At 41.0% G+C, this 19556-nt stretch overlaps 2 protein-coding genes across 5 annotated transcripts in view; one reads left to right on the forward strand and one right to left on the reverse strand.

Annotated features, from left to right (window-relative positions):
- Positions 1 to 7890, forward strand: part of cryabb (crystallin, alpha B, b) — a 44363-nt gene extending 36473 nt beyond the window's left edge. For 3 of the 4 annotated variants that reach the window (XM_068053976.1, XM_068053977.1, XM_068053974.1), the window contains 2 exons: positions 5361 to 5483; positions 7549 to 7890. In XM_068053976.1, coding sequence (XP_067910077.1) covers positions 5361 to 5483; positions 7549 to 7752 — 327 coding nt within the window. In that variant the 3' untranslated portion in view covers positions 7753 to 7890. Of the gene's footprint in view, positions 1 to 329; positions 537 to 5360; positions 5484 to 7548 lie in introns of those variants that run through there. The other variant, XM_068053975.1, reaches the window with a different exon arrangement.
- A 1445-nt stretch (positions 7891 to 9335) lies between these two features.
- On the reverse strand, positions 9336 to 16660 carry cfap68 (cilia and flagella associated protein 68). The gene is made up of 3 exons (XM_068054339.1): positions 16428 to 16660; positions 13105 to 13168; positions 9336 to 10595 (listed from the first exon to the last, which is right to left on the reverse strand). Exons 1-3 carry the CDS (start codon positions 16629 to 16631, stop codon positions 10156 to 10158), a joined length of 708 nt encoding a protein of 235 aa, XP_067910440.1. The 5' UTR covers positions 16632 to 16660; the 3' UTR covers positions 9336 to 10155.
- Between the last annotated feature and the right edge of the window lie 2896 nt (positions 16661 to 19556).

The raw sequence follows: 19556 nt of genomic DNA on the forward strand, positions 1-19556 counted from the left end.
GAAATGCCATGAGGTCATCGTCTGGGGCATTCTGAAGTTTTGCCAGCAGAGGAAGAGGCTGATCAGCAGAGCATTGTCCCACAGTAAAAACACTGGTCCACTGCTTGTGTCAGTTCTAATCCGCCCCCCCCCCCCCAAAAAAAAATGCATCCCTAAACAATGAAATCACATGACAGAGTCAAACAGCCTCGCATCAGTTTTCCAGAAAGTTCAATGGGTTGTGTATATAAAGGACTGAGACACCAACTGGCCTTCAAACAGCTCTTGGACTGAAGTCAGCACAGTTACACAGATATACATCCTCCTGCCTTTAACCGAAAAGAGAAAAGATGGACATTACAGTTCAGACTCCATGGCTACGGCGTTCCCTCTTGCCAAACTCTATCTTTCCCTCCCGTATCTATGACCAGCATTTTGGGGACCACCTTGATCCTGACTTCTTCCCCAACTTCTCATCCATGGTTAGCCCCTTCTACTGGCGAATGCCATCTCCCATGTTCAGGCTGTCAAGTTGGGTACAATCTGGACTTTCAGAGGTATGTTCTGTGTGTTCTTAAAGTTGCCATGTCCTTTTCCTGGTACTTGATAAAAATGTTTGTTTAACATGCAGCTTAACTGCTCAAATTAAGCTCTGTGGACATATTGTCTGTTTCCTAACAATAATGAATATGTCCAATTGTTCTATGTGTGTATATAATATATATATATGTAGGAAGATAATATATATATAATATAAAGAGGAACATGGGGGGGGGGGCATAGCCTCCGGATAAGGAGACAGTCATTTTGGACTGAGATGGGGGAAATTTCTTCACTCGGAGGGACTCTTTGGAATTCTCCATCTGAGAAAGCTGCGGATTCAGTCGTTGAGTATATTAAAGGTTGAGATTGAGAGATTTTTGAACTCTAAGGGAATCAAGGGATATGAGGATCGGTGGAGGTGGGGGGGGGGGGAGGGGGGGGGAGGAATGGGGGTTGTGGGGGGAAGTGGAGTGGAGTTGAGGCCAAGAATCAGCCATATTCTTATTAAATGGTGGAACAGATTGAAGGGGCTGACAGACATACTCTTGCTTCTATTTCTTATGTTCTTATAATGAATATCAACATATAGCAAAAAGAGGAAGCTAATTAACATATTTCATTAGTGTAGTTAATGATAAATGAAAGCAGCTTGTTCACAAGTTGTTAGTTTTGTTGCTTCAGTGGTGGATAACTTCTAAATTGGATCAAGGTCTATTAGCATCTACAACTTGAAATATCTGCAAACTAATGGGAATATTGATATTTCCCTGTGGCTACTCATCCATGCATCCCATGAGGACCAAAAGTTTGGATGTCCGGCTTAACTTTATCTGAACATATTAATGCCCTGTAGACCCAGTATTAACAAAAATTCTGATAGCTGGTAATCTGAAAAAAAAACCCCCACAGAAAATACTGGAAATGCGCAACAAGATTCATCAGCACCTGAAAAGAGGCAAATTAGTTTTGTGTTTCAGTTGAAACTCTTAGTCAGAACTGTTCTGACAAGGGATCCCAACTCAAAATGTTAACTGTTTTTCCCCCCATTTTAGTCACTGACTGATGTGCTGTGTATTTTCAGCATTTTCTGTTGGCATCGCAAAACCAATATTGTTCAATACATGACACTATGGTTGTATCACTTTGAACAGCCCACAGCAACCTGGAAATGGATTGACTGTGCAGTTCAATTTTTACATTCCCTTGATGGTTTAGCAAGGTTATCTGGTGTGTCTTATAGACTGGATGTATCCAATGTTATTGTTTTTGTTTTCATTCATGAAGGCAATAAACACAATGGTTTGAATCCTGCTTCAGCTACTGGGATAAGAATCAATCTCTGCTGTTGTCCCATCTTGTGTCAGGCCAGTGAATCCCAATGACACCAGGACAACGACAAGCAGCACTACTCTCCGCTGCACCCACCACCCCCTCACTCCCACCCCTGAGAAGGAGGGCATAACTAATAACAGAAAATCGTGACCCAAATTGAATGTTTTTTAAGCAACAATTTGATAATTACAGTTAACAAAGCAGTCAAAATCCTGTGGTGTCCACTGGGAACATACCAAAGATTGAAATATGGACAAGCAGAGATGCTTCTTGATATTCATACACATCCTGGACCGATGCAAAATGGATTTTGTCAGGGTCAGGAGCAGAAAGTCTCTGTTGCTGTAAAGATGAATATCATTGTACATGTAGAACATAGGTTTGAATCCTGCTGTGTTACATTCCTTTTCTAAATGAAACAATTTTGTGGTGGTTTCAATTTCATGTAAGGCTGAGCCAGCAAGGCAAGAATGATTAAAATTTGGAAATAATTGCAACTGATTTGAAATCTGAACTCATGTTAAGATGCATTTTTGGAGCAGGTAAGATGAAGCTTTACTGTGGATCTGCTTGACATAAGATGCCAAAAGATTGGAAATTGTACTTCTCCACAGCACTAACATTCGTTAAGTTGTAAATTAATTTTAAGAAAGTTATAGAACATAGAACATTACAGCGCAGTACAGGCCCTTCGGCCCTCGATGTTGCGCCGACCTGTGAAACCATCTGACCAACAGTATTCCATTTTCATCCATATGTCTATCCAATGACCACTTAAATGCCCTTAAAGTTGGCGAGTCTACTACTGTTGCAGGCAGGGCGTTCCACGCCCCTACTACTCTCTGAGTAAAGAAACTACCTCTGACATCTGTCCTATATCTATCACCCCTCAACTTAAAGCTATGTCCCCTCGTGTTTGCCATCACCATCCGAGGAAAAAGACTCTCACTATCCACCCTATCTAACCCTCTGATTATCTTATATGTCTCTAAAATAAGTTCTGAAATATTTTAAAGTTTGAGCCTAAGATAAATCTGAGGACATTCTGTGCAATTCTAGGAATAATTCTTCACCTCAGAATGAGTTAACATTTCCCAACAATGTCTGTCTTTGTGCAATGTGAGCTGTCATTTCAGATGACTTTGTTTGTCCCTTGCTCCGTGGGTTGACTTTACATGCCAGAATGTTGTTTATGACAAGAATGTTCTAGTAGGAGCCACTGAAAGCTGGACAATAAAATTCCATTGAACAGATTATGGCTAATGGAAATCACAATATTGTGCCATCAATCATCTAGATATCAAAACTGAATGATTTGATGCACTTGCAGAGTTCAGTAACCTTGAAATTCTCTACGCCGTTCTTCAGCTAGTTGCTAGGTGGGGTGCAGGAGTAATTCATCCTTTGATATTTTTCTTCTTTCTCCATCCCTGACTCAAAGGAAAGACTTGCTCTCCAGTTGGCATCTTTCCATCATGATGCACCAGGGATCAGATATATTAGACATTTCTGGGATCATTGCTGTGAATCTATATCCTGAAAAAAGCTCAGGATTAGAAAATTAGGACCATTGAAACTCACCTCTCTAGTGCCGAATGTAGAGAGTTTCTTCCCATTACCTTGTGCTTGAGTTGGTAAGTGGCAAGTTACATTTGTGCCACACAAGTGCCAGGTAATGACCATCTCCAACAAAAGAGAGTCGAACCACCTCCCCTTGACATTCAATGGAATACCATCATTGAATCTTCCACCGCCAACATCCTGGGGTGTTGCCATTGACTAAGAACTCAACTGGACCAATCACATAAGTGCTGTAGTTACTTGAGCAGGCCAGTGGTTCACCTCTTGACTCTCCAAAGCCTCTCCACCACCTACAAGGCACAAGTCAAGAGTCCAATGGAATACTCACTTCATGTCTGGATCATCCAGGACAAAGCAATCTGCTTGATCTGCACCCCATCCACCACCTTTAAATTAACTTCCTCTACCACTGGCAGACTGTTACTGCAATATTTATTATCGACAGGATGCACTGCAGCAACTCGCCAAGCCTTCTTCGAACAGCTTCTCTCATGTCAAAAAAACTATGAATGGCTAGAAAATGTGTGAGCTCTGTTATCACAGCAAATAATTGTATTTTGAATAACCCCACTATTTTTGTCACCATTAATGTGCTTGATGATTTTTCCAGACAATGCACTTTAATGAGTATGTTTATCCTACTATTTATTTTAAATTTACCTTTCACTCATCTATACTTATACCCTGCTCTCTTACTGGGTTTTTCTGTATCATGGTTCAGACCTTTGGTTATCCACTGTTTGCTTTTATTCGTTCTTGGGCTATGAGTGTCATAAGCAAGGCCAGCATTTATTGCCTATCCCTAGTTGCTCTTGAGAAGGTGGAGAGCTGCCTTCATGAACTGCTGCAGTCCCCGTGGTGAAGGCACTCCCACTGTTAGGCAGTGAATTCAGGATTTTAACCCAGTGACGATAAAGCAATATATGTCCAAATCAGACTGGTGTGTGACTTGTGGGGGAGGGGGGAGGGAGGGGCAGAACCTGGAGGTGATAGTGTTCCAATGCACCTACTGTCCTTGTCCTTCTAACTGGTGAAAGTCTTCAGTTTGGGAGGTGCTGTCGAAGAAGCGAATTGCTGCAGTGCGTGCTGATGGTGGAAGGAGTGAATGTTTACTTTAATCTGTGGGATATATTCTGCAAGTTTACACTCCCTGTGCAGTGCTTCACAAGATAGGAGTGCATAGCAGGAATTCTGGCATGGAAGTCAGCAACATCAGATGATTTTCTTCCAATCCCAAATGTCTGAAATGCACTTCCCATTGCACAGTTTTGTGTTGGGAACGCTAACTCACAAAATCTAGAATCTCTAGGTTGAGAAATGTCATATCATTAGACTGCACTATTTTGTTTGAAGGGGAGGAAATTTGATGTTTTAGTATTAGAGAATAAAAATAACTACTTTCTGGTGAGAATTGGGGTAAGAAAAAGGTCAAGTGACTGATTGATCTGTCTTTTAAAAAAAATCACTGCAACTTTTGAGGGATTGCAGGTTTCTGTGTCTGTGGATTTTATCAGACATGGAATATTCACAAAAGATTGTTGAAGTGTTTTTATAGCCTTAGTCCAAGCTTACTGGGAAATTGCAGTATTAATGTTGATAATTACAGGTTGTATCCAGTACATATTATGTGATGAGTTACAAAGGAAAATATAATGCACTCATCCAGCCACGATGGTTGAGATTTAAAGCTAGTGAACAACTGACCAGATTTTCACCCTGATTTAGCACGTTTTGGCCCCTGACTGATCATATACTGTAACAATATCCTGCGAGAGAGATACCAATGCCATTAGTGTTGAGCCACAGAAATTCATGATTCCAGTTCTGGTTAGTCATTTTATCACCTTCCTATATTGATGACAAGAAAACAGCTTAGGAATTTGGCATTCATTCTTTCCTAAGCATATGTGCTTGATCTCTTGCAGTTGAGACTGGACAAGGATAAATTTACAATTCACCTTGATGTGAAACATTTCACTCCTGAAGAAATCCGAGTCAAAATTCTGGGTGACTTTGTTGAAATTCAAGCTCAACATGAAGAACGCCAGGTACATCTTATTATTTCCCCTATTTTTATTCCATCTTAGACTTGCTCTGTGTTTCCAATCACTTTTGTTAGCTAGGAGAGCTGGTCTGGGTACAAATTGTAGGAGTCACACTTTGGGTGAGAGAGAGTTAAATTACATGCCAATTCCTTCACAAGGTGCTAATTTGGCTCAGAGCTGAAACCTCAGTAGCTCATGGTTAAAGATTTCGTTCCTCATTGAGATTTGAAGCTAGGGCTATAACTAGATTTCAAAATCATCTAAAGTAACACCACATCAAATAAGGCCCATACAATCTTGCGCAGAAGAAAAGGATTTGAAATTCCTCTGAATACATTTTTTATTGATGGAATAATTCCAACTAACTTAGTCAATTTGTTTGCTTCGGTTTTAGAAGGTGCTACTCACAGCTGTAAGTGCTGCATAGAAATATTAACCGGATCTGTTATCAAGCCACTGGAGCAATTCCAGGTGCTTTTACAGCACTTTAAAGTGTTCTTACTCATTTGTGAAGGGTTCTCAATTTGCCCAACTATCACGAAAAACGCTGACGTATATCAGCATTGATGTTGATCAAGCCACTGTTTGCGTTTTAGGTAAATATAATGCCTGGTAAAAAAAATCTTTTGTTATAAAGTTAATTGGATCTCTGTAACACATGAACAGATACTCCAATATAAGCCAGTCTAAATTGAGGACTGGAATGTGTTCCGTCCACTGAAACATAGCAATACAGCACTCTCTTTTATGCTGAACTAAGCCATCACATGCCCTTGCTGTGCAAAATTAAATATAGAAACATTCCTGGAACTCAGTTACAAGACTGTAATATGGTCAAGGACTTTAGATAACATCAAAAATCGTGACAGTGAATCACAAACCTTTTGTTAATATCTGGCATTTCATGACTGAATTTCACCTAGGTGACAATTGTGCAAACATAGGCCATTGCAATGATTATTGGCAAGTTTTTTGACTGCTGTGGGCGTCAAAGCTGAGCCCAATCCTGTCTTCACTCAATGTCCACTTCCAACAGGGATCATTGGATAGAGATCAGGAGCAGGAATCTTGCCAATTTTCCCATCCCTAACCCAAGAGTGCTGAGGCCAATTGTGGAGCTGCTATCACTGCCCTGGCTGAGATCAACTAACTCAGTGCAAACTGAGCCATCAAAGTAGTGATCTTGCTGGCCTATGTGAACTTGCATTTATATAGCGCCTTTCATGTCTTTCGGACTTCCCAAAGCGCTTTACAGCCAATGAATTACTTTTGATGTGTAATTACTATCCTTATGTCGGTAAAAGTTGCTGAGCCATTGAGTGTTGTAGATACTGATTTTTATAAATAATTGGGCTTTTTTTTTGGAATAATGTACCTGGTGCACTCAGCAGTCTCAACACTAAGGCAGGTTCAACTGAAACCAAAGTTCATACAGTTGAATGTGATATTTGCCTTGGTTGTTTATGTGGTAAAGGAGAGGTAGTCAGTGGTGTTGAAAAACTGATTTCCTCTTTTCCCAACAGTCAGATCATATGCTCTGACATTGTATTTATACAGATTTGTATGACTACTTGGAAATGTTGCAAAAAATATCTATCCATTTGAAATGGTGCCGCTTTTAAACATTTCTGAATTGCAAGCCCTAAATTCCTGTATAGAAACACCAGCCCTTATGCCTAAGATTTGAGGTGGCAGCACGCCACCATGATCAATTCATATACAATAATTATTTCTAGACAATTACAATCTTTTTGTGGTAAATTCCTACACTCCCACTCAGCAGTTTCACTTAAAGGGAGCACAGGGCAACTTTTATGGTCTGTTTTGCAGCCCTCACCTTGCATTTTGAAACATTTAGAAACTTTCAGAACTATACCAGCAATGGATGAGAAACTCTAAAATATCTGAGAGACTTGGGTTGTCTGGAATTTTGCCTTACACTCAGTTTATCTGACTTTATATAAAAAGTGGTCAAAAAAAAAAAATTGAATACTTTTTTGGGGAAAATTCGTAGAGGTGACTGACTATCACTTTTAATAATCACTTGATTAAATCTTTCATTCTTTAGGATGAACATGGCTACATCTCTAGAGAATTTCACCGGAAGTACAAGGTCCCAGCAGGAGTTGATCCTACTTTGATCACCTGCTCCCTGTCTGCAGATGGGGTGCTTACAATCTCTGGTCCCAGGAAGTTGGCTGATGTTCCTGAGCGATCTGTGCCCATCTTCCGAGAGGAAAAGCCTGCAGTCGCTGGACCTCAGCAAAAGTAGATCTTTTCTGTTCAGTTCAGTGCGAAATGACTTCAAGCCATTAAAGTATTGCCTTTTGCTTTAAATGTAACATTTTTGTATTGCTATATAATCACACATTCCTTAAAAACTGTTAGCCTGCAACAAACATTTACCTTTACTGCCTTAGTGAAACTTTCATTTAAATAAAGTTAACTATATGAACAACCCATTGCATAGTTCCTGTTTTTTTGCTTTGGTCTTTGTCTTTATTGGTTTCTAAAATGGTAAATAATACAATGCAAAATTGAAATATATAAATTAACTATTTATTTACATTGTTCATCACTGAACAGAGCAAAGGCTTTTTTATTTGAGATCAGTTAACATTATCCCTAATCATTTATTCGTGTTCCGTCAATGATTATAAGAACGCATATCCTAACAGATGAACTACATGGGTGCATTTAGTCAGTACGGGATCTAGCTATTAATTGGCACACTTTCTTCATTGGTTTGACTCTTGTATTTCAGTGTGATACATCTATAGTTTTGCATAATACCTTCCTTTCCTAAGTTATTTTTGAAGCTGACCATTTTGCATATTATATCCGGATGTTTACTATAGTGAATATGAAATCTGATGTTCCGGAATAGAACAAAGAATTCAGAAGCCAAGGCCCTGTTGTCCAAAAAGCGAGATAGTGTTCTGACTGAGGAACCTTTAATAAGAGTAGGAGGCATGCACTTCACTCTGATTGTAATGATTAGTTGGTATCACATAGGGTTTTTGAATGTTGGCAAAGAGGCCATTGGAAATACAGAACAATAGTTGTGTGCAGTCAGGATGGAACATGAGAAATCCATGAAATTAGAGGTAAAACCTCATGGCATAAAAAAATTAACCTGTGCTTTCAAAAATAAGAACATGCAAGAGCCTCAGTCTGAAATGTTAATCCACCTTCTCCCTTTTCGGATGATAACTGTTTTGCAGAATTTTCTGTTCTTCTTTCCGATTTCCAGCATTCAGCTTTCGTTACTTTCAAGAGAAATCACTATATTTTATGACTAAAGACAGCTCAAATTTTCAATGTTTACTATCTTAGTTGCGCGGCCCCATACATTTATTAAATCCTGGACTCTGCCTGTCTTCCCTGCCAGTAGGCCAGTTGGAGGATTGTTGTGAACCTGTTCATTGCCTTAGATCACTGCCCTCCCAGCAGAAGGAGGATGTATGTGAAACAACAGTGCTGAGTTAAAATTTAAAAATTCAAATAGTGTTAAAAAGATTTCAAGACAATGTTATGCAATAATTTGTCACACCTATCTTATCACAGCCATAACAAAAATGCACAAGTGAATTTTAACAGTTTATAGGTTTAACATTGGCAAAATAAGGTGCCAGCAGATTTTAATTCACAACCTTCAGTTATCCTCACTGTAAAAATATATACAACATGTTGTCAAATTTCGCAAATAAATTACAACTTCAAGCTTTGAAAAGGGGAGATCTGGTCCTATTTTTTCTGCTGGATGCACAATATTCTCAAGAAAAATCAGGTGAATTGTTAACCTTTGATTATTTTAACATCAGAACTTTAGTTTAAAAAAAAGCAATCGTCCAATAACCAGAATGACCAAATACTCAAGCTGGTAGTGACGGTCAAAAAGCTCCTATGTATTATGCAGTATTTACAAGAGATTATGAAATTATTTATTACATTCCTAAAGGAACACAAATGGTAGAAATGCAAGCATCTTTGAAGCATGGAATTTATGAAGTAATCCACTCCTGTTGCAGATGATTTAACTCATTCTTTCGGCTTCTGGATTCAACAGTCTGACACCTCTTGGTGGATTACACACCATCACTTCACATAATTACAATTCACAGTCACAACTTGTTTTTGACAGTTGGTCATTTATTTATTTTTTATTTTATTTATTTAGAGATACAGCACTGAAACAGGCCCTTCGGCCCACCGAGTCTATGCCGACCAGCAACCACCCATTTATACTAACCCTACAGTAATCCCATATTCCCTATCACCTCCCTACACTAGGGGCAATTTACAACGGCCAATGTACCTATCACCTGCAAGTCTTTTGGATGTGAGAGGAAACCGGAGCACCCGGCGAAAGCCCACGCAGACACAGAGAGAACTTGCAAACTCCGCACAGGCAGTACCCAGAATCGAACCCGGGTCCCTGGAGCTGTGAGGCTGCGGTGCTAACCACTGCGCCACTGTGCCGCCCATGGACTGAGTCACAGATCATTTACATATTAAATAAATCTCATAACTCAGCATATCAGGTATATCATTCCCTATTTATTAATGAGCCATTTCAGTGCACTCAGTTTAAATAGGTCTCTTTTTATTCTCTTGCCGTTTTCATCACGTTGGCTCTTCACTGATTAATCTTCACTGTAGCCAAGTCTGCCCTTTAGGGAATGTAGGATCCACAACATGCAGCCAAGCCTGGTCCTGAAGGAGCTATTGTAGGTTTACAGGGTTCACAAAACTCAGCCGTGCACTTTCCTAAAGGACCTTTTGTAGGAATGTAATATCCACAAAATCCTGGAACTTCTAACTGCCTGCTTTTCATTGCCTCAGAGTCTGTCAGTGAGCAAAGTTTTAGAGGAATGTAGGAGCCACATAACTGATACTTCTCTGCAGTCTCATCAGTACCTGATGGAGCAGGGGGTCCGCAATATTGTAAATGCTCCTTTTCCACTGTGTTCGAATCAGTGCTGGTTGGAGGGTTCAGTAGGAGTGCAGGGTCCACGTAATCCAGCATGTAACAGCTCTTTGGGATTGTTTTGGTATGAGGAGGGTCCAATTCCGGTTGGTGCGTTGGATAAACATGAGGCTCCCTTTCAAAAACTGGAGGAAAGAATCATTTTATACACAGTGATGTTAAATAAAAATACACTTCAAAGTTTCTTTTGTGTTAACTGAGTTTTATCATATTTTCCTCAGTAAACAAAGGTACAACATAGCAATGTGTAATCACATGCATACAGATAGGAGTTCAGTTTACAATACCCTACATATACCTTTTAAGTCACATAACCTGCACCTCTCCATAGATTTGAATTCAGTGTCTCACATGACTGAATAACTGGAAATGGAACAGGGAAATTGGATTAGAGAGCTCTAGTTGAAGAACTATAGCACTATTTAAGGCACTGAGGGCTGAATGGTCTCCTTTTGTGCCAAAAGTCTAGATTCTATGCTTCTACAAATGGGCCCTATACAGCCTACTCCAGCCTTGTGGGGCCACTATTGTTTTGTATAAGTAGTTCAATTTGTACTTTCTTTTGCTGCATCTGTTCTGTATCTCTATATCTTTCTCTATGCCCCCATATATAGTCTTAATTCCCCTTATTGGTAGTCTGCCAACTTGCTCAGACTTATGCAGTTAATATCATTATGCCAATTAGAGGAAGTAAAGCACAACATATATTTTCCTGTGGGGGGCTGACAATGTTACTGTGACACTATATTTCCTGATGTGTAAGAAATCCTGGCTCACAGAATAGCATAGCCACGTGATGTTACAATTGGAATAGTTTCCAGGCAAGTACATTATTTGAACATATTACAGATGCGTTTGACTCTTTAGCAACCATTTTGATGTGTTAAAGGGAGGGTTTAGTGATGCATATTCAATGCAAGAGGCATTCTAAATACACCCACCCTCTCTAAGTACCACTAACTTCTCAAGGTGTCAATTTCTATCTTTGCATTCTTGTTTTCAAATCGCTCCCTGGCCTTGCCCCAACCTACCTCAGTGACCTCCTTATGCCTTAGATTCCTGCACACACTCTCTGCACCAGAATTCTCCTTGCCTTTTGCACTCTCCCTTTCATCATCAGTGATCATTCACTCAATCAATGCCCTCCTGGCCCAAGGAACTTCCTGTGCAGCTCCCTCCAACTTGAATCTTCCTCCCCAATTCCAAAACCTCTAAACCCATCTCTTTGACCATAACTTCGATTCCCCACCCTAGTCTCTGCATTCTTCTCCACATCCCCCATGCTTGGTGTATCATCTTATAGATTTAATAAGTGACCCAGAATTCCATCCTCTCCTAAAGGCATGCTGTGGTAGGGAGGCTATTCAACAAATAGGGCAACTACAGCCAAGCACAGTGCTGTCACACACATGCATTTTTCAGCAGGAGTCAGGACCTGTAATCCCGGCTGACATTTTCTCTTCTCAAGCCCAGAGGTGCTGATATGAGTTGATATGAACATACGAAAATGACAGGTCGGAAAAGACCAGCTGGCCCATCAGGTCTAGCTGCAGCATCATAACTGAACACTTCCTCCCAACAGCCATATAATCTCTTAGGATTGGCAACAAAACAGAAAGAAAACACCCAGGGCCAATAAGGGAAGCAGAAGACCTCTGGAAGCTTCCTCTCTGATCTTCCCTCCGGCAATCTAAACCAGTTCAGGACATCATATTTGGCATGGATAAATTATCTGCTAATCCACTTTCCTTCTATCTGCTGCAATCTCAGCCCTAGCCAAGGACTGGTCCAGTTCCCTCTTGTAGGTATACAGAGAGTCACCACTCACCATACCAGCTGGCAATGTATTCTAGAGGCTCACTACTGTCTGGGAAAAGATGAACCACCTAACATCTAGCCTATTTATACAATTGCATATCTCCGGTTGACCCCATCCTATCAAACTAAAATGATCTAACAATAGGCACGCAATCCAGCTCATTCATTACCTCATACACCTTCATCAGGATGCTTCTATGCCTATGCTGCTCTCAAGTGAATAGACGCAGCTATCTAAGAGTAACTAAGGTTCTTTAAGCTAGGGAATATTCTCGTAGCTCTTCTCTGAACCTTTTTCAAGGCCACTATATATCACCCATCATGTAAGAGAACGAAAACTGAGTGATGTACTCCTGATGCAGTCTAACCTACAGCCTACTTAATGATAGAATGTGTCCTTTGATTTGTGCTGAATGGTTCAATTAATACAAACCAATACCCTGTTTGCTTTGGCTACAGTTTCTCTGCACTCATTGTGATCCTTCTGTGATCTGTGCACAATAGCGCCTCAATCGCACTCTCAACTACTTTCAGTATCAATCCCCATAAATGGTGTGCTCTGTATTGGTCCTACCTGAAAGCATGATATGCATTTATCTAGGTTGGTTATATATAGGTTGTCATTCATTTATTTGATAAAACTTATTTATGAGAGTTCAGAAAAACTTGATAAGAATTGCAAATTCAAAATACAATGGCCTTGTAATTAGCACCAGTAAAACTAACCTCTTCAATCTGTGATAAGAGGCCCTTTCTTGGCCGACTGCAACTTGCATCTATTTTTAAGTGTATGATGAAGTATCTATTATCACTTACATCTCTGCTGCTTCTCTTCCTTGTTATATGAATCCCCATATATCGTACGATAGGCATATTCATACTGCAGGTAAAGCAAGCTAATAATAATAAATATAAATAATTTCCATGTTTATTTAATACTGTCTACTGATAATGCAGTCATCTTTGTGCTATCAAAATTAAATTAATCAATCAATTCAATTAAATTTAGTATCAAAAATATATCAGGTGATAATTTTACTTGGGAGGACTATTTTGTAATACAGTTGGAAAAGATTTTCGTTAATTGTATTGAATTTAAATTCCCAGCCCTAGTTCCAAAGTATTTGCATCGATCCTGGAATTTTTAATATGAACCTGGATTTTGCAGTCAATGGTGAAGTGACAGTGCTCACTGCGACCTCAAAGAAAGTTGGCCATAAAGGATCGGTGTGGTAATTTATGTGCGGAGCCACGGGAAATGGACGAGGTCTTAAATGAATACTTCTCGTCTGTATTTACCGTGGAGAAGGTCATGGAAGCTAGTGAGTTCAAAGGAGGGAACAGCGATATCCCAGAGCATATCAACATTACAAAGGAGGAGGTGTTGGAGGTTTTGAAGCACATTAAGTTGGATAAATCCCCAGGGCCTGACCAGGTGTATCATAGGATGCTATGGGAAGCAAGAGAGGAGATTGCTGGGGCCCTGGCAGGGATTTTTGTATCATCGTTAGCCACGAGTGAGGTACCGGAAGACTGGAGGATAGCTAATGTTGTGCCTTGATTTAAGAAGGGCAGCAGGGATAAGCCAGGGAACTACAGGCCGGTGAGCCTTACATCAGTGGTGGGAAAGTTATTGGAAGGGATTCTGAGAGACAGGAATTATATGCATTTGGAAAGGCAAGGTCTGATTAGGGATAGTCAACATGGCATTGTGCTTGGGAAATCCTGTCTCACGAATTTGATTGAGTTTTTTGAGGAGGTGACCAAGAGGATTGACGAGGGCAGGGCGGTGGACGTTGTCTACATGGACTTTAGCAAGGCCTTTGACAAGGTCCTGCGTGGTAGGCTGGTCCAGAAGGTTTGAACACACGGGATCCAGGGTGAGCACGCCAATTGGATACAAAATTGGCTTGGTGACAGGAGGCAGAGGGTGGTAGTGGTGGGTTGTTTTTCAGTGGCCAGTGACCAGTGTTGTGCCATAGGGATCGGTGCTGGGCCCTCTGTTGTTTATCATATATATTAATGATTTGGATGTGAATGTAGGGGGCATGATTAGTCAGTTTGCAGATGACACCAAAATTGGTGGTATAGTGGACAGTGAAGAAGGTTGTCTAAGGTTACAACAGGATACAGATCAACTGGGAAAGTGGGCAAGGGATTGGCAAATGGAATTTAACACAGACAAGTGCGAAGTGATGCATTTTGGGAAGTTAAACCAGGGCAGGCCATATACAGTGAATGGCAGGGCCCTGGGGAGTATTGTTGAGCAGAGAGACCTTGGGGTGCAAGTACATAGTTCCCTGAAAGTGGCAACACAGGTAGACAGGGTGGTGAAGAAAGCTTATGGCATGCTTGCCTTCATTGGCCAAGGCATTGAGTACAAGCGTTGGGATGTCATGTTACAGTTGTACATAACATTGGTTAGGCCGCACTTGGAGTACTGTGTGCAGTCTGGTCGCCGCACTACAGGAAAGATGTGATTAAGCTTGAGAGGGTGCAGAAAAGATTCACAAGGATGTTGCCTGGTTTGGAGGGCTTGAGTTATAAAGAGAGATTGGATAGGCTGGGTTTGTTTTCCCTGGAGCGAAGGAGGCTGAGAGGGGACATGATGGAGGTATATAAAATTATGAGAGGCATAGATAGGGTAGATAGCCAGAGTCTGTTTCCCATAATAGGGGTGACTAAAACTAGAGGGCATAGATTTAAGGTGAGAGGGAGGAGGTTTAAAGGGGATCAAAGGGGTAAATTTTTCACACAAAGAATTGTGGGTATCTGGAATGAGCTGCCTGAGGAGGTGGTGGAGGCAGGAACAGTAGTGACATTTAAGAGGCATCTGGACAGGTACTTGAATGAGAAAGGTATAGAGGGATATGGAATTAATGCAGGTATGTGGGATTAGTATAGATAGGCATTATGGTCGGCATGGACACGATGAGCCAAAGGGCCTGTTTCTATGCTGTACGACTCTATGACTCTAAAGAGCTGGCGATCCCTGTGGCATGGATTTCCACTTTCCCGTGACAGTTTAAATCTGGTGCCAAATCAAGGAGATCTCCAGGCATCCAGCAGCAGTGATGAAAGAAAACAGATAAGCAGCCAATCACATTGAAGTATTCTCGCAGAAGCAAAGGAGGAAGTTAAAAGCACTTTATCCTTCCCTTTCAATTTAAATTTTCAGATCGCGAAATAAATTATGATTGGATCAAGAAGCAAAAATAAAGTTAAACTTTTTTTACAAAAGAGTTGTTATTTCAAAAATGTGGATTTTCTTTCATCATAACAGAGAAATATAAATATTTCACAAATATAAAATTACTTTTCAAGACCAGTGAGAGTGTTTAGTAGTAATTAGCAATTTATACACTGTTAAAAACACAGTTACACTTCTTTCAACAAAGTGTAACTTTTTCAAGCATTTTTACATTGAGACAAACAGTGTAAGAGTGGAAGTTCTCATCAAATCATAGATTTCCCATTGATTGCAGTCTGGAAGTGCCTCAACAGCGGAGAGCCATAGAATCACTGACAACAACTTCTGGATTTCCACCTTACCCTGTGCATTTGTGTGCTCCCGAAGTCGCTGTAGGTTTCAGTGGAGAAAAGAGACTGAACGCTGCCAGTTTTGCCATCATTACCACTGCGAAATCCGAGCCATGGTTTCAAAAATCATTTTAAAATATCACTGTACCTACCATGTGTTGCCCTTAAGTCTAAGGTTGGTTGTATCTTTTCTTTCTGTGCTATACCCTGTTCAGTTCCAGCTTGAATCTGTCACTCTATCTATCCTTATTCTCCTATTGAGTTGAGGGATGAATATTGGCCAGGACACAAAGAGCTCCTCTGCTCTTGTGCTGCCTCAGTACTGCACTGGAGTGTCAGCCTAGATTTGTTGTGTTCGAGTGGCTGCGAGAGTGCTACTACTGAGGCACAGCTCACACAAAATATATCCTCCATGCTTAAAGAACAGCAAAGTAAACTTTATCTAAAGGGTTGGAAACTTTATAAAGAACTTCACTTCCCCTCTCCCTCGTCATACAATTTATTCTCGGATTTGAGTTTAAATTCAGAGAAAGAAAATGATTGGTTAATCCTCCATACTATCAAGAGAAGTCTACAAGGAAGGAAGCCAAGTTGATCACCTGTGTTGGTAAAGGCTTAATTTTCTTGATTTCATCGATGCCATTCCTCTCTTCGTACCATTTTGCTATGAGTGTTTTTGGAGTATAGCGGTTATCCCCATCACTACTATACTCATTGTGTAATCCGAAGCGCTCCGGTGGATTCTGGTAAACTGGGCATATATCTTGATCTGAGAGAAATAAGCGCTGATTGTTTGCTGCCATGATGAAGGGGCTGGTGAGGGTCGGGTCGGGTCGGGTCTGGGTACAGCAGCTCTGTGAGTGATGGGTCTGCAACTAACCCGAGCCAGGATGTATCGATGTTTCAGTTGTCTTGGTAACTGGACGCAGCCACCGACCCAATTCCTTTGCTAATTGCATCACAGAGCTAAGCAAAGTGAGTCACACACTGACTCCCATTTGTGGACAACTATGTCTCTTTTTAGATGATTCGTCTGAACTACAACGCGTGTTTATTCTGTGATTTATACTGATAGTTGTAAAAATGTGAAACATCTGTTAACCTGTATTCAGAGATTCCTGGTTCAAAGGGGTGGCCACTTTCTCTTTCAGAGTTTTGTTTAATCCCATTGCCATACTGAAAGAAACTCAAATATGGCATAATCGCCACCACTCCAATGCCAGGAGTAACTTTATTCCTATAACATTATTGAAAGAAAATAAGTAATTAAATTGTCAAGTTAGTAGAAATAGAGGCAACAAATATAAAAGCAAACAGATCACATTAGAATGTTATGAAACATTGGTTAGGCCTCAGCTGGAGTATTGTGGACAATTCTGGGCACCACACTTCAGGAAAGATATAAAGGCCTTAGAAAGGGTACAGAGGAGGTTTACCAGGGATGAGGGACTTCAGTTATGAGGAGAGGTTGGAAACAATAGGACTGTTCTTCTCAGAACAGAGAGGGTTAAGAGGTGACCAAGAGAGGTTATCAGGATGATAAGAGGTTTGGATAGAGTAAATAGTGAAAAACTATTACCTCAGTTGAGTGGGTCAAGAACCAGAGGTGATAGATTTAAATTTGGTAGCAATAGATCTAGAGGGGAGATGAGGAGATTTTTTTTTTCCACTCAGACAATTGTCGGAATCTGGAATGCTCTGTCTGAAAAGACGGTGGAAGATGATTCCATAACAATGTTAACAAGGAGTTGGACAGGTACTTGAGGGTGAGAAACTTAGATGGTTACAGACAAAAAACAGGATGTGGGATTAAGCACAGCTGCTCTTTCAAAGAGCCAGCACATATACGATGGGCCAAATGGCTGCCTTCTTTACGGTAAGTTTCTATAATTCTGTGAACTCACTGGCTAGTCACAGGTGTGAGTACTACAACTCCAGTTTAGACACATGCACTAACTTTAGTAGAAAACACCTAGCACACAATACAGGTAAATACACTTCACATGTATATCTACTTAAACATCTTCCAACAGACAGTGTGAACCTTTGCAGTCTTTTTTTTTCACTAAAGTATGGAATTAGGGCATCAATTTATCAGACACAATACATATTAGGGCAGCTTCTTGGCTGTTGCCCAGCTGCTGCGAATGATACTTTGACTTTATCAGAGACTTCATGCTGAGAATGTTGAATCACACAAGATATATCAGATGAGCCCCCACTCTCCATTCAGATCCTACCCCGCTCTCCATCCAGACCCTCCCCCACTTTCCATCCAGACCCACCCTGCTCTCCATCCAGACCCTCCTCCACTTTCCATCCAGACCCTCTCCTGCTCTCCATCCAGACCACCCTGTTCTCCATTCAGACCCTCCCTCACTTTCCATCCAGACCCTCTCCTGCTCTCCATCCAGACCACCCTGTTCTCCATTCAGACCCTCCCTCACTTTCCATCCAGACCCTCTCCTGCTCTCCATCCAGACCACTCTGTTCTCCATTCAGACCCTCCCTCACTTTCCATCCAGACCCACCCCGCTCTCCATCCAGACCCACCCAGTTCTCCATCCAGACCCTCCCCTGCTCTCCGTCCAGGCCCACCCAGTTCCTCATCCAGACCCTACCCCGCTCTCCAGCCAGACCACCCTGTTCTCCATCCAGACCCACACCTACTCTCCATCTAGATCCTCTCCCACTCTCCATCCAGAGCCACACCTACTCTCCATCTAGATCCACCCAGTTCTCCATTCAGACCTTCCCCCGCTCTCCATCCAGACCCTCCCCCGCTCTCCATCCAGAATACAGTCGGATGCTGCTTTCCTTTAGTCATGATATCCGATAATCATGGTGTGAAGAAGGCTTGACGAACCAACTGGTCTTTTTCTACCTGTCAATTTCATATGTTCGTATGCCTTTCTCCATTATGTGCTCTGTTGGAGCAGCTTGTTCTTAGTTGATTCTGATGAAAGGTCACGACCTGAAATGTTAACTCTGTTTTTCTCTCCACTGATGTTGTCAGACCTGCTGAGTATTTCCAGCATTCTCTGATTTTGTTATTGGGTTTACTTTCTGCTGCTGGTCTGGAGTGGTTATTTTGATTATTCAAGCTGCGCATAATGACAGCGACCCCTCTCCGTACAATGTTGCTGTTGTACAGCTGTGTTACACACCGTGTTAGAAGTAACCAAGGAATTAAAGCACACACAATGATCACAAAACTCTCACACACTTTGTTTCTCAGCTTACCATCTTACCAACAAAGACATACGCTGTGCAAATGAGAGCATTGAAGTTGCCTGGCCAAACAACTGTCTTTTACTCATTCTTTAAATGACAAATCAATAATGCAATTAGCCACTTCTGGATTTCCAATTAGCAACATGTGGCCAGTGGCTAACATATTGGACAGTGCTGCTTTGGTAACATCACAGGCTTTATGCTCTGTAGGATGGAATATATAGTTTAAAACCGGGTGTGGTGTGAGTTACAGAGTTGAATGGATTGGGCAGGTACTTGACTCATGGAGATAAATAAATATCAGAGGTGTGGCGGAGAATTAATATGAGTTGACATCCCAAATAAACAGGAGTGTGCTTGAAAGAAAGGAATGGAAGAAGTAAAAAAATAGAACGAGAATGAATGACATAAAAGAATTAAAAGGATGATATACAGCCAGAAACTTGGAACAATTATGAACTGGGGGGGATAATGTAGAACTGCAAAAGGACATA

Source organism: Heterodontus francisci, chromosome 22 (assembly GCF_036365525.1).
Source record: "Heterodontus francisci isolate sHetFra1 chromosome 22, sHetFra1.hap1, whole genome shotgun sequence".
Taxonomy (NCBI): Eukaryota; Metazoa; Chordata; class Chondrichthyes; order Heterodontiformes; family Heterodontidae; genus Heterodontus; species Heterodontus francisci.

Excerpts from the sequence above, each read along its gene's own strand:
- cfap68 (XM_068054339.1), bottom strand. The coding sequence starts at position 16,631 with ATGGCAGCAAACAATCAGCGCTTATTTCTCTCAGATCAAGATATATGC. Across the intron at positions 13,169-16,427 it reads TTAAGCCTTTACCAACACAG|TATGAATATGCCTATCGTAC; the intron begins GTGATCAACTTG and ends CTTTACCTGCAG. Across the intron at positions 10,596-13,104 it reads GGAAGAGAAGCAGCAGAGAT|TTTTTGAAAGGGAGCCTCAT; the intron begins GTAAGTGATAAT and ends TCTTTCCTCCAG.